Below are 12,500 nucleotides of genomic sequence, written 5' to 3' on the forward strand. Positions count from 1 at the left end.
GCATGTCTTATTGAAGGTATTTTTGGTCTGTCTAGGAAATAATCACCATTGTTAACAAACATTTCTCTAATCAAAATTGGATCAGATAATACAACAGTGTATAAATCAGCAAACCAAAATCTATAAATTCCACCATATTTTTCAGATATTTTAGTTAAATCTCTGTGTGGTAAACCACTTGTAAGTTGATATAAATTTCCTAAAATTGGAATTGGAATTGGTCCTTTTAATTCATTTTTATTTATTTTTTTAAATTTAATATACTGATAAAAATTGATTTAATTTCCAAAAAAAAAAAAAAAAAAAAAAAAAAAAAAAAAAAAAATTAATTATTTAAATTTTACCATATCTGTGTTTAGAAAAAAGTATAATTATTATTATTATCCTTTTTTTTTTTTTTTTTTTATTAAAATTAAAGAAAAAATACAAACAGTATTATGGATTATATAAAAAATTATTAGAAACAATATTAATTTTAAAAACTCCATTATGTTTTACTTGTAGTTTTATTGCAATAAATTTTTTTTTTTTTTTTTTTTAAAATTATATAATAGATAAAAAATAAAAAATAAAAAAAAAAAAATTAAAAAAATTAAAAATAAAAAAATTAATTTATTTTCAAAAAAAAATCTTGGGGTCAATCCTAAAAAATTAAATGCCACCTTTTTTTTTTTTTTTTTTTTTTTTTTTTTTTTTTTTTTTTTTTTTTTTTTTTTTTTTTTTCAATTTTATTTAATTAATCTGTGGTACGAATTAAAATCTTTATCTATTAAAAAAACCAATTAATAATAAAAAATTAATTATATAATTAAAATACACATAAACAAATTGTTTTTTTGTATTAAATTCTTTTTTACTTCTTTAACATGTTTTTTATAAAAATAAAATATTTTTTTTTTATCATTTTTTTTTTTTTTTTTTTAATTAAAATTCTATACCACCCAATAAAAAAATCTTAATATATAATTAACAAATGAAAACCCAATAAATATCCCTTGACAATTGTCAAATATTAATCAAAAAAAAAAAAAAAAAAAAATAATAATAATAATAATAATAATAATAATAATAATAATAATAATAATAATTAATTATAATATAAATAAAATAATAATAATAATTAATTTTTATATAAAAAAAGAGGGGAAATGGGACAGAGGAGAAAAATAAAAAAAAAAAAATTTTTAAAATTACAAAAAAAATAAAAAAAAAATCTTGTGTTAAATTTATAATCTTTTATTATTAACTTTATTTTATTTTTTTTTTTTTTTTTAATATTAAAAAGACCAGTAATTTTAATTATTTAATTGGGTCAACATCAAAAGAGCAAACTAAAAAAGTATCAAACTCTATGATTGTTGAAAGACCGTTATAATGAATATCGTTAATACCATAACGATAAATACCATGAGGAGAATTTGAAATGTTAATTCTAGTTTTCTTATAGTCAAACCATTGTTTTTGCTCCTTGTACATGTATTGATATGCTTTGGTATAAATTGCCAATAAATCCAAAGAGGAAATTGGAATGTTTGGATCAGGTTTTGTGACTTTAATAACGGATTTCTTTAATTGATATTTACCAAAAACACAATAGACATGATCCACATATCTACCAACACCATACAGGTTTTTATCCTTGTCAACGATTAATTTGTCATTAATAAATGACTCTGTTTTTTCATTTTTTAAATTACCATTTGATTCTGATAATAGCTTATTGAATTGAATTAATTCATTCTTATTCTTTATTGGTAATGAATTACTATCGATTGATACAATACCTTGATTTTTAATCTTCTTTTTCTTTTCATTTAATTGATTATTTAATTTATTTTGAAAATTATCAATATCATTAACATTAGATGCTGGTGATGCACAAACTGGTAATATCTCTTTATCAATTTTTTGAATTTTTGATTTTGAAATTATTTTTCTTTCATCTTCTGATGCATTATCCATATAAATTTTATTAATTTCAAACATTTTATTTATTATTTGGTTATTTTTTATTATGAAACAATATTTTTTTTTTTTTTTTTTTTTGTTTTTTGTTTTTCAATTTATTTAAATTAAAATGAAAATGAAAATGAAAATTTCAATTTTAAAATCCTTATTTATAGTTTAATTTTAATATGAGGTTTTATTTTTAAAAAAAAAAAATAAAAAAAAAAAAAAAAATAAAAAAAAAAAAAAAAATAAAATAAAATAAAATAAAACAAAGTTTATTTTAAAGGTTATATATCATGTTCTATGGATCTTTTTTTATGAAAAAAATTTCTAAAATAATACAAATATATATTTTTAGTAATCTTCCATTTTTGTTAAAATAAAAAAAAAATAATAAAAAAAAAAAAAAAAAAAATTTAAACCTTTTTTTTTTTTTTTTTTTTTTTTTTTTTTTTTTTTTTTTTTTTTTTAAAAAAACAATTCAAGAGGCAATATGAAAAAGAGCCAGGATCTTGGTGCTTAAAATGGAAATTATAAAAAATTTAATTAAAAAGATTAAAAGAAAATATAAATAAAAAAAAAAAAAAAAATCAAAATTTCTAAAAAAAAAAAACAAAAAAATTACAAAAATAGATTAAAAGAAAATTAAATAAAAAATAAAAAAAATAAAAAAATCTAAATTTTTCTATTTTTGTAATATTTTTTTTTTTTTTTAGATATTTTATTTATTATTATTTTTTTTTTTTTTTTTTTTTTTTTTTTTTTTTTTTTAAGAATCTACTCTAAATTCACAAAAAATGAAATCTTTATAGATTAAAACATCTGAAAAACCATTGTAAACTAAATCTGAAAGATCGTGACCCCAAATTCCATATCTGCCATGAGAAACACCTCTATTAAGCATACCTTGAATGTGACCAGGATTACCTACTTCTTTTTCCTCTTCTTCATAGATGAATTGAAAAGCTTTTGAATAAATTGCTAATAATTCAACATTGGTCAAGGGTTGTAATGAATTTGCATCTGGTCTTGTTACTTTAATAGTTACAGGATTTGCAGTATAGGCATCAATGAAACAATATACATGTTTAGTATTATCACCACCTTCAATTAATACAGTCTCTTTAAATAAATCATCGTCAGTTTGATTTGGTTGATTAAATGATTCTAATCCCCATGATTTTTTAGATAATGCATCTTCTTTTAAATAATTTTTATAATTTTCTAATGTTGTAATTTGTTTATTTGGTGCACCAATATCTTTTAAAATATTTTCTAATTTTTTAATTGGTTTTAATCCTTCTATTTCTTTTAATTCTTCTGAATTTGCATCGCGAAATAAATAATTTTCCATTTTATTTTATTTTTTTTTTTTTAACTTGCTCAACGATGAAGTTTGTGATGAATAATTATAAAAAAAATAAAAAAAAAAAAAAATAAAAAGTAGTGTGTTAAAGAAAAAAAAAAAAAAAAAAAAAAAAAAAGTAAAATTTTTATTTCAAAAGAGTCTCGTTATATTTACTATTAATTATTAAATTCTTGGTAAAATCGATTTGTTTATGATAATAATAAAAAACTGATATTTTTTTTTTTTTGGGATTTTTTTTTTTTTTTGGGAATTTTTTTTTTTTTTTTTTTAACTTTTTTATCAAAAAGAAATTTTATAATATTAAAAAAAAAAAAAAAAATAATAATATATTACAAAAAATTATTTATATTTAAGTATTATTATTTGTTTTTAAAACTAAATAAAAAAAAAAAAAAAAAATACCGTTTTGCACTCGAAAAAAATTTGTGTCAATTGTAATCCCTAAAAAAAGAGTATTATAAAAAGGTGTGTATTTTTTTAAAAAAAAATGTGTTGCTTTGCATCTTTTAAAATATCCAAAAAAAATTTTAAAAATGATTTGAATTTTATTAAAAAAAAAAAAAAAATATCTAGTAATAATTGGTTTGTGTAAGTGTAAATCCTTTTTTTTTTATTAATTTATTATACAATTATTTTTTTCGGGGGATTGTGTTTTTTTTAGAGAAGTTTCTTCAATTCTATTTATACAAAGCTTTACTAAAGAGATAAAAGCCTCTTCAATGTTAATTGATTGTTTTGCACTTATTTCTTTGAATGGAATATCTAAAGAATCGGCAAATTCTTGAGCTAAAAAAGGGTCAACCACTTTTTGTGAGACTAAATCATTTTTATTTCCAATTATAATTTTAATGACATTTTCATTTGCATATCTTCGGATATCTTCTATCCATGAGGGAACATTTTCAAATGATCTTTGATCTGTAACATCATAAACTATAATAACTCCATGACAACCTCTATAATGTGAATTATGAACTCTAAATCGCTTTTCTCCAGCTGTATCCCAAATTTGAAGTTTTATTGGTTTACCTTCAATATAAACTGTCTTTATTTTAAACTCAATACCAATTGTTATATGTGTTTCAGTAAATGTATCATCTGTAATTCTAAATAAAATGCTTGTTTTACCTTTTTTTTAATAATTAATAATTAATTTATTTATTTAATTATTAATTATTATTATTTATTATTTATTGCAGTTAATATTTACCAACTCCACTATCACCTGCAAGTACAAATTTGAATAAGTGTCTATATTAATTTTTTTTTTTTTTTTTTTTTTTTTTTTTTTTTTTTGTTAATATTTTTTCAACAAAAAAAAAAAAGAAAAAAATAAAAAATAGATTCTTACTCATATTCTTTACTCATTTTAATTGTATTTTATAAAAATTATATTACATTTTTTTTTTCTTGAACCAAAAAATAAAAAAAAAAAAAAAAAAAAAAAAAAAAAAAAAAAAAAAAAGTTGAATTTCAATATAATAAAAAAAAAAATTAAAAAAAAAATAAAAAAAATAAAAAAAAAAAAAAAAAAAAATCACCTGAGGGATTTTAATAATAATAAACAAATAAATAATAATTGAAAAACAAAAAATAATAAACTTTATTTGTTTTTTTAAAAAAAAAAAAATTAATGGTCAATGATTTTTTTTTTTCTCTCAGTTAGTGTAGGGAAATTAAATTAAAAAATTCACTGGAAAGAAATTTTATTGAAAATTCCCTGCAACATTTACAATTTTCTTAATAAATTGGAAATTAAAAGACAAAACACAATTGTGTTAAAACCATTTTTTTAAGTAATCAAATTAATGCACTCATATTTCTTTTTAAACTGTATTATATAATATGTAATATATATAATTATAATATAAACTTTTATTAAATATCAATGATAGGTTTAATTTAATGAAAATTATTATCATCAAGCTGTGTTGAATTAGTTCCTGTTGTTGCTGTTGTTTGTTGTTCAATAGGTAGTTTTAGATGATGAATCAATTATATTTGGTGTTAGCGACCAGTAATACAAGGACCTATAATTTCATTTTGGTATTTTTTTCCTGCAACATTAGGCATTACAACACAATTAGAAATTTTACATTTTTTAATTAGATCACAATCTCCTACTATATGTCTATTTTAAAAAATAATAATAATTTCATTAATAAGATATTAAAAAAACATTATTTAAAAAGAATATATATATACATACAAAACAAAACCTTTATCAGTCATCTTTGAAAAATTTAAATAACCAATAGATGGATCAACAGTAAAACCAATTCCATCTATAAGTAAATAGTCAAGTTTAAATCTTGAAATTAATGATTGTTGTAATGTGAATTTTTGAATTGTTGCTTCTTTACCAGAGTTTATGAATTGGATTTCCATTGCATTGACTCTTTTATACCAATCTTGATTAATTGAATCTATTGAAAAATTCTTGTAACCTTTTTGAGACATTTCATTATGAATTTGAAAATTTATTAATTCTAAATTTGGGAATAAATCCATTGATGGTACATTTGTATCAATATGATTGAGTGATAAACTCAATGTATTTATATATGTATTTATTTTTGTTAGTTTTGGATATTTAAAACCAGGTAATGTTTTTTTAACAATTATTCTATTAATAACTCCCTCAAACCAAATTGAACTTAATGGCACAGAAATTGAATTAAATTGAACAGTTTTCAATTTTTCTGGGGGACTAAAATTATCTGGGAAAGGTTGTTCTTGTTTTGAAACTTCTCTATATCAATTAGAGAAAAAAAAAAAAAAAAAAAAAAAAAAAAAAAAAAAAAAAAAAAAAAAATTAAAATAATGAAATTATAACAAATGAGAGTAATTATCATTTATATTTACAAAAGCTCTAAATTTTTTAATAAAGGAAGTGTTTTTTCATAAAATACGGTTTGTATTTGAATATTTTCTTCAATTATTAATTCAGATAAATATCGAAAAATACTGAAATCATAAGAAACAAAAGATAATCTTGTAGAGTTTATTCTAATTGTAGTTATACCATATGTTTTTGGTTCATAAATAGGTGAACATACAAAACAACCATAAAAACAAATTTCTTCTAAAGTTTTTGCTTCAAAATTATAAAGTGATTTTAGAATACTTTTAGCAGCAAGAATTTCATTTATGGGGAATTCATTTCTATCAGCACCAATACTTTGATAATTTATATAAAAACAAATTAAAATAAAAATTAGGTTAATATATTTCATTTTTTTATAAAATTTAATTTTAAATAAAAAAATAAAAAACTAATTTCAAATTATTTATAAAGGAAAAAAAAAAAAAATAAAAATAAAAAAAACAACAATAATTAAAATTAAAAAAAAATAATAATAATTAAAATTATATAAAAATAATAATAAATGAATTATAATATAATTTTATTAAGACATATAATTCTTGATAAATGATAATTTATATCCAACCCCTTTAAAAATATTTACACAGAAATAATCACACCTTGACCTACACACATAAACACAGAAATAATCACACCCCCCCACTAAAATTTTTTTTGCTATTGTTTTAAGACTATATATCATAATGATTAAAAGTATGGCTTTAAATATTAGTGAATGGTAATAAATTTTAATTCAACCCCAATTAACACTTCACACGGATACAATCTCACCCTCACCTGCACATACCCCACTAAAATTATTTTTTTTTTTTCCAAATTTTAAAAACTATTTTAATAATAAATAATATGTTTATTGTATCGATTAAAAGTATGGTATAATTAATAGATCGAAATAATTTCATAATAATTACACTAATTTATTTAAAACATCCTAGATTTATGAAACTGTTTATGGATGCAATTTAATTAAAATTTTTAAATATTTGTGATATAAAGAAAAACATTATAAAATATTAAATTCTAAAATTAAATAAAAATGATCAATTTTTTAATTTTAAAGAAGGGAGGGGATCAGATTTAGTGCTAAAGATAATCCTCTTACATTGCTATTACCATTGTGGAGTTGGAAAGCCAAACATTCCATTTTTTTTTTTTTTAATAAACAATCAAATAATCAACTGGTGTTACCGAGGTAGTTTTACAACAAATATTTCTAAATGTATTATGTGAGGTTGATGTAACAGTAGGTAGTACAACACAATTTGTAACTTTACATTCATTAACCAGATCACAAGTTCCATTTATTTTCCTATTTTAAAAATAAAAAATATTATAAATTACATTAATAATACATAAAAAAAAAATTTTTAAAAGCAATATATTTATACATATAAATCAATACCATATATATCATCCATCTTTGAAAAATTATTAAATAAATAACCAATAGATGGATCAAGAGTAAAACTAATTCCTTTGAAAACCAACCAACAAAGTTTAAATTTTGAAATTAATGATTGTTGTGATGTGAATTTTTGAATTGTTGCTTCATTACCAGAGTTAATGAAATTGAACTCCAATGCCACATTTATATACTCGATTAATTGAATCAATTGAAAAATTCTTGTAACCTTTTTGAGACATTTCATTATAAATTCCAAATCCCAATCCTAATAAATTTTTGATTAATTTCAATGATGGTACATTACTATCAATATGATTGAGTGTCAAATATAAATCCATTTATATTTAAATTTATATTTTTTTTGTTAATTTTGGATATATAAAACCAGGTAATGTATTATAAACATATAATGAATAAATATTTGCCTAAAACCAAATTGAACTTAATGGTACAAAAATTGAATTAAATTGAACTCCTGACAATTTATCTGGGATATTAAATTTATCTGGGAAAGGATGTTCTTGGTTTGAAATTTCTCTATTAATTATAAAAAAAAAAAAAAAAAAAAAAAAAAAAAAAAAAAAAAAAAAAAAAAAAAATTAAAATAATGTTATTATAACAAAGTTGAGTAATTATAATACATATTTACAATTTTTTTAAATTTTTTAATAAAGGGAGTGTTTCATTATAAAACAAAGTTGTTAGTTGAACTTTTTCACCAATTACTAATTTAGTTAAGGATTTAAAAACATTGGGATCCTGGGTAACAATAAAAATATTTCAAGATTTTTGCATTTTAATTGAAGTTATAGTATATAGTTTTGAAACATTATATAATGAACATTTAAAACAATCATTATAATCACAAACTTCTTTAAAATTGTTTGTGCCAATATTATAAAGTGATTTTAGAATACCTATAGCAACAAGAGCTTCATTTATGGATACTTGATTTCCAAGAGAACTAATACTTTGATAATTTATATAAAAACAGATTATAATAAAAATTAATTTAATATATTTCATTTTTTTAACAATTTAGTTAGGAAAAAAAAAAATTAATTTCAAATTATTTATAAAGAAAAAAAAATTAAGAAAAAAAAAAAATAATAATAATAAAAATTTAATTATAAAAATAAATAATTATAATAATAAATTATAATATATTATAAATTTTTTATTATTATTTTTTTATTTTTTTAATAAAAAACACTAAAATAATCACTCACAAGAAATGTTTTTTTTCTATTTTAAGACTATATATATCAAAATGATTAAAAGTAAGGTTATATATTTATGAATGGAAATTAATTTAAATTTTATCAATGAAAAATATAAAAAATTTTTTATTTTTATTTTTGTAGAAATATTTCTTAAAGAAACTGTTTTTGAATAATATATTTGTTTTTATAATAAGATTTTAGAAATTTCCCTATTAATTAAAAAAAAAAAAAAAAAAAATTAAATTAATGTAATTATATTATATAAGGTAAATGTAAAATAATAATTTATATTTACAAATTATCTAATTTCTTTAATTGAGGAAGAGATTTATTATAAAATGAAGTAACAAGTTTAATTTTTAATTTAATATAGTTGGTGAAAAAACTGAGATCCTGGCTCACAATTAAAGTGTTTGAAGAGTTTACCATATTAATTGAAGTAATATTATAAAGTGATTTTAGAATACTAATAGCAACACTTTTTCATTTGTTGACAATTAAATCTATTAAAATAGAATTAAAAATAGTATTTTTATTAGAAATAATAATTTATAAAAGGTTTCAATTTTCAATTCTAGACAATTTAAAATTTTAATTGAACCCACACAAATATAATAACCCCCACCTACACACATACTCTCACCAATAATTTTTTTTTTTTTTTTTTCAATTAAAATTTTTAAAGACTATTTTTACACTATTCAATACTAATGATTAAAATGTATGGTATTAATTATCAAATTATTTGAAATATCTCATTTTTTATGAAATAATTAATAAACTGTTTATTTGAAATTTTATTTTTATTAATAGTGGTAGATGGTGGAATGGAAGGGGTTATAAGAAAAAAAATATTTCAAAAAATTAATTTTAAATCAAGTAATTACTTTTTGAAATTAAATTATAAAATATGGTATGTTAAGATAAACTTTATAAAAATATTAAATTCTAAAATTAAAAAAAAAAAAATTTATTATTATTATTATTTTTACTATTTATTATTATTATTATTATTATTATTATTATTATTATTATTATTATTATTATTATTATTATTATTATTATTATTATTATTATTATTATTATTATTATAAAGTTCAATATGATTTAAAAAGTTTATTAAATTGAAGAATAATATAGAATTAGGGATGATGTTAGATATTTTGTGGGTTATTTTTGTAAAATTAAAAAAAAAAAATAAAAAAAATAAAAAAATAAAGAAAATAAAAATAAGATTAATATCTGAATGTGTGATGTGATGTGATGTGATATGTTTTGATGTGGGTTTGCATAATTAAAAATTATAAACAAATAAAATATTCCTTTTTTTTTAATGAGTTTCTAAAAATTTTAAACTTTTTATTTATTTAATCATGATTTTATTTTTAAAAAATCTTAAGCTAATTCATAATTACTTTTTTGTAAAATGAAAATAAAAAGAAAAATAAAAAAAAATAATATATAAAGTAAAATTTATAATTTGTATTCAGTTGTGTTTTATTTATTTACAGGTTTATTATTGTTGTTATTGCTTTTTTTTAAAAAAAAAAAAAAATAAAAATAAAAAAGTATGCGCTTTTAATTATCCAAAGATTTGTATGAAGTATATTATTGATGTTTTACTGCTGTTGTTGTTGTTGTTGTTGTTTGTTTGTATGAGTTTATATATGATTGAATTGTTAATTTTTTTTTTTTTTTCCTTTTATATTTCGTTATTCTTTTTTTAAACTTCTTTTGGAGTTGTTGAACCAACAACGTCATCACTACCTTTTGAAATTGTATCGAATGGTATATATTCTTTTTGTTCAGGTGTATTTATCTTTGTTGCATCCTCAGCGGAATCCTCTGTATAAACTTTCTTTTGTGTTAATAAATCTCTCTTATGATATAAATCTAATAGTTTCTTTGTAAGTATATCAATTTCTTTATCCATTTTTTCAACTGATGGTTTCACTCTTTCTTTTAACATCTTTTCTAATTTCTCTTTTTCTGCTTGTTGATGTTCATTTAATGCTGTCTCTGATAATATTTTTAATTGATTTTCAATTCTAAATATATGAATAAATATAAATTAATATTGTAAGTTTTATGAAAATTATATTTATATATATTTATATTATTTCTATTTTTTTTATTATTATTATTATTATTATTATTATTATTATTATTATTATTATTATTATTATTATTATTATTATTATTATTATTATTATTATTATTATTATACAAACAATGAAACAGTTTTAAATAATTTCTCTCTTTCTTCTTCTAATTTATTAAGGGAACCAGATGTTTGATTTATACCTAAAGATAAGTCGAATTCCATTTCTTCAACTGATGATACTTCTTGTTTAGCTTCTTCAACAGTTTCAGTTATTGCATCTTTAGTTTCTTGTTGTTTTCTTTCATTACCTTTGGTTGGTAAAAGATTTTTAATAAACTGATACATTTCTTATTTTAAAATTATATGTATTGATTATATATTATGAATGTATGTATGTTTGTATGTATGTATGTATGTTTGTATAAGGTGGTATATTATATAAGTATTGTATAATGAAGAATTATATTTGTTGTCGTTGTAGTGTGAAAATTTAAAAAATACAAATTATTAAAAAAAAAAGTTTTATTTGTATTGGGAGAAATGTGTGAAAATTGAATTTTTTTTTTTTTTTTTTTTATGTGTAAAAGTTTTTAAATAAATAAATAATTAATAAATAAATAAATAAATTATAATAAATTAATTTATTTTTGTCACACTTTTTTATTTTTTTTTTTTTTTTTCGACTAAAAATATTAAAAAAAAAAAAACTACCAGGTATGCATTTTCATGAAAATGATTTTTAGTTCCGTTTTTAATTATTTTTAATTTTTTTTTTTTAAAAATTAAATTTTTTTTTTTTAATTTAATTTTTTTTTAATTTTTTTTTTTTTTTGATCTTTTATCTTTGGGTAACAAAACAATTTTTTTTTATTTTTTATTTTTTTTTTTTTTTATTTCATCCTTATTCATAATAAGTAATTAATATTTGAATGTGAAATTATGAACTTTTTAAAAAGAGTCATTTTTTTAAAAAATTTGTTTTCGTTATATTTATTCGAAATTGACAAAATTATTTTGTAAATAATTTAGATGACAGGAAAATAAGATTTTATTGTAGTTTTTTTTGTTTTTTTTATTAGAGTTTTTATTATAAAATTTACGTAATAATGCCAAATAAAAATGTTTTCAAACAAGTAATGTATTCCTTACTAAATAAATTAATTTAAATTTCTTCCCACATTATTATTATTTTTTTTTAATAATGATTGAAAAAATCACAATATTGATTGCGTAATAAATAATAAGAAAATAATAATAATAATAATAAATGATTCAATTAAAAAAAAAAAAAAAAAATTCCACGTCAATACCTTTTGGAATATTAGTTTTTTTTTTTTAAAAAAAAAAAAAAAAAAAAAAAAAAAAAAAGAAAAAAAAAAAAAAAAAAAAAAAAAAAAAAATCAACTTCTTTTCCGGTTACTTGGTGAAAAAATGGTTTTAATTTGTTTCTTTTCAAAAAATGTAAAAACAAATAATTATCTTTTTCTAATAATTAGTATAGATTAAGTTGTCAATCAAAAAAAAAAAATAAAAATAAAAAAAAAATAAAATAAAATAAAAAA

At 17.9% G+C, this 12,500-nt stretch overlaps 8 protein-coding genes across 8 annotated transcripts in view; all 8 read right to left on the reverse strand.

Annotated features, from left to right (window-relative positions):
* The window catches only part of CYP508A3-1 (cytochrome P450 family protein), a gene marked incomplete at both ends in the record, with an annotated part of 1,867 nt that extends 1,379 nt beyond the window's left edge, over positions 1-488 (reverse strand). Inside the window, 2 exons of the mRNA XM_001134606.1 lie at positions 1-263; positions 432-488. The exon at positions 1-263 is cut by the window's left edge and continues 23 nt beyond it. Of these exons, the coding sequence (XP_001134606.1) occupies positions 1-263; positions 432-488 (320 nt within the window). The remainder of the gene's footprint in view (positions 264-431) is intronic.
* Positions 489-1,299: 811 nt separating this feature from the next.
* Positions 1,300-1,986, reverse strand: DDB_G0272570 (hypothetical protein; the record flags this gene model as incomplete). The annotated part of the gene is made up of 1 exon (XM_639994.1): positions 1,300-1,986. The coding sequence occupies one exon, from the start codon at positions 1,984-1,986 to the stop codon at positions 1,300-1,302; it is 687 nt and encodes a 228-aa protein (XP_645086.1).
* A 733-nt stretch (positions 1,987-2,719) lies between these two features.
* Positions 2,720-3,304, reverse strand: DDB_G0272572 (hypothetical protein; the record flags this gene model as incomplete). Its single annotated transcript, XM_639995.1, has 1 exon — positions 2,720-3,304. The coding sequence occupies one exon, from the start codon at positions 3,302-3,304 to the stop codon at positions 2,720-2,722; it is 585 nt and encodes a 194-aa protein (XP_645087.1).
* A 628-nt stretch (positions 3,305-3,932) lies between these two features.
* On the reverse strand, positions 3,933-4,687 carry rabF1-1 (Rab GTPase; the record flags this gene model as incomplete). Its single annotated transcript, XM_639996.1, has 3 exons — positions 3,933-4,447; positions 4,530-4,570; positions 4,671-4,687. 3 exons carry the CDS (start codon positions 4,685-4,687, stop codon positions 3,933-3,935), a joined length of 573 nt encoding a protein of 190 aa, XP_645088.1.
* A 639-nt stretch (positions 4,688-5,326) lies between these two features.
* Positions 5,327-6,555, reverse strand: DDB_G0273049 (hypothetical protein; the record flags this gene model as incomplete). The annotated part of the gene is made up of 3 exons (XM_639997.1): positions 5,327-5,450; positions 5,529-6,071; positions 6,185-6,555. The coding sequence occupies 3 exons, from the start codon at positions 6,553-6,555 to the stop codon at positions 5,327-5,329; spliced, it is 1,038 nt and encodes a 345-aa protein (XP_645089.1).
* Positions 6,556-7,588: 1,033 nt separating this feature from the next.
* Positions 7,589-7,855, reverse strand: DDB_G0272574 (hypothetical protein; the record flags this gene model as incomplete). The annotated part of the gene is made up of 1 exon (XM_639998.1): positions 7,589-7,855. One exon carries the CDS (start codon positions 7,853-7,855, stop codon positions 7,589-7,591), a length of 267 nt encoding a protein of 88 aa, XP_645090.1.
* A 181-nt stretch (positions 7,856-8,036) lies between these two features.
* DDB_G0272907 (hypothetical protein) lies at positions 8,037-8,637 on the reverse strand (the record flags this gene model as incomplete). The annotated part of the gene is made up of 3 exons (XM_639999.1): positions 8,037-8,148; positions 8,261-8,336; positions 8,529-8,637. The coding sequence occupies 3 exons, from the start codon at positions 8,635-8,637 to the stop codon at positions 8,037-8,039; spliced, it is 297 nt and encodes a 98-aa protein (XP_645091.1).
* Positions 8,638-10,557: 1,920 nt separating this feature from the next.
* Positions 10,558-11,283, reverse strand: DDB_G0272576 (hypothetical protein; the record flags this gene model as incomplete). Its single annotated transcript, XM_640000.1, has 2 exons — positions 10,558-10,882; positions 11,066-11,283. The coding sequence occupies 2 exons, from the start codon at positions 11,281-11,283 to the stop codon at positions 10,558-10,560; spliced, it is 543 nt and encodes a 180-aa protein (XP_645092.1).
* Positions 11,284-12,500: the final 1,217 nt, after the last annotated feature.

The sequence above is a fragment of the Dictyostelium discoideum genome, assembly GCF_000004695.1.
Source record: "Dictyostelium discoideum AX4 chromosome 2 chromosome, whole genome shotgun sequence".
NCBI lineage: Eukaryota > Evosea > Eumycetozoa > Dictyosteliales > Dictyosteliaceae > Dictyostelium > Dictyostelium discoideum.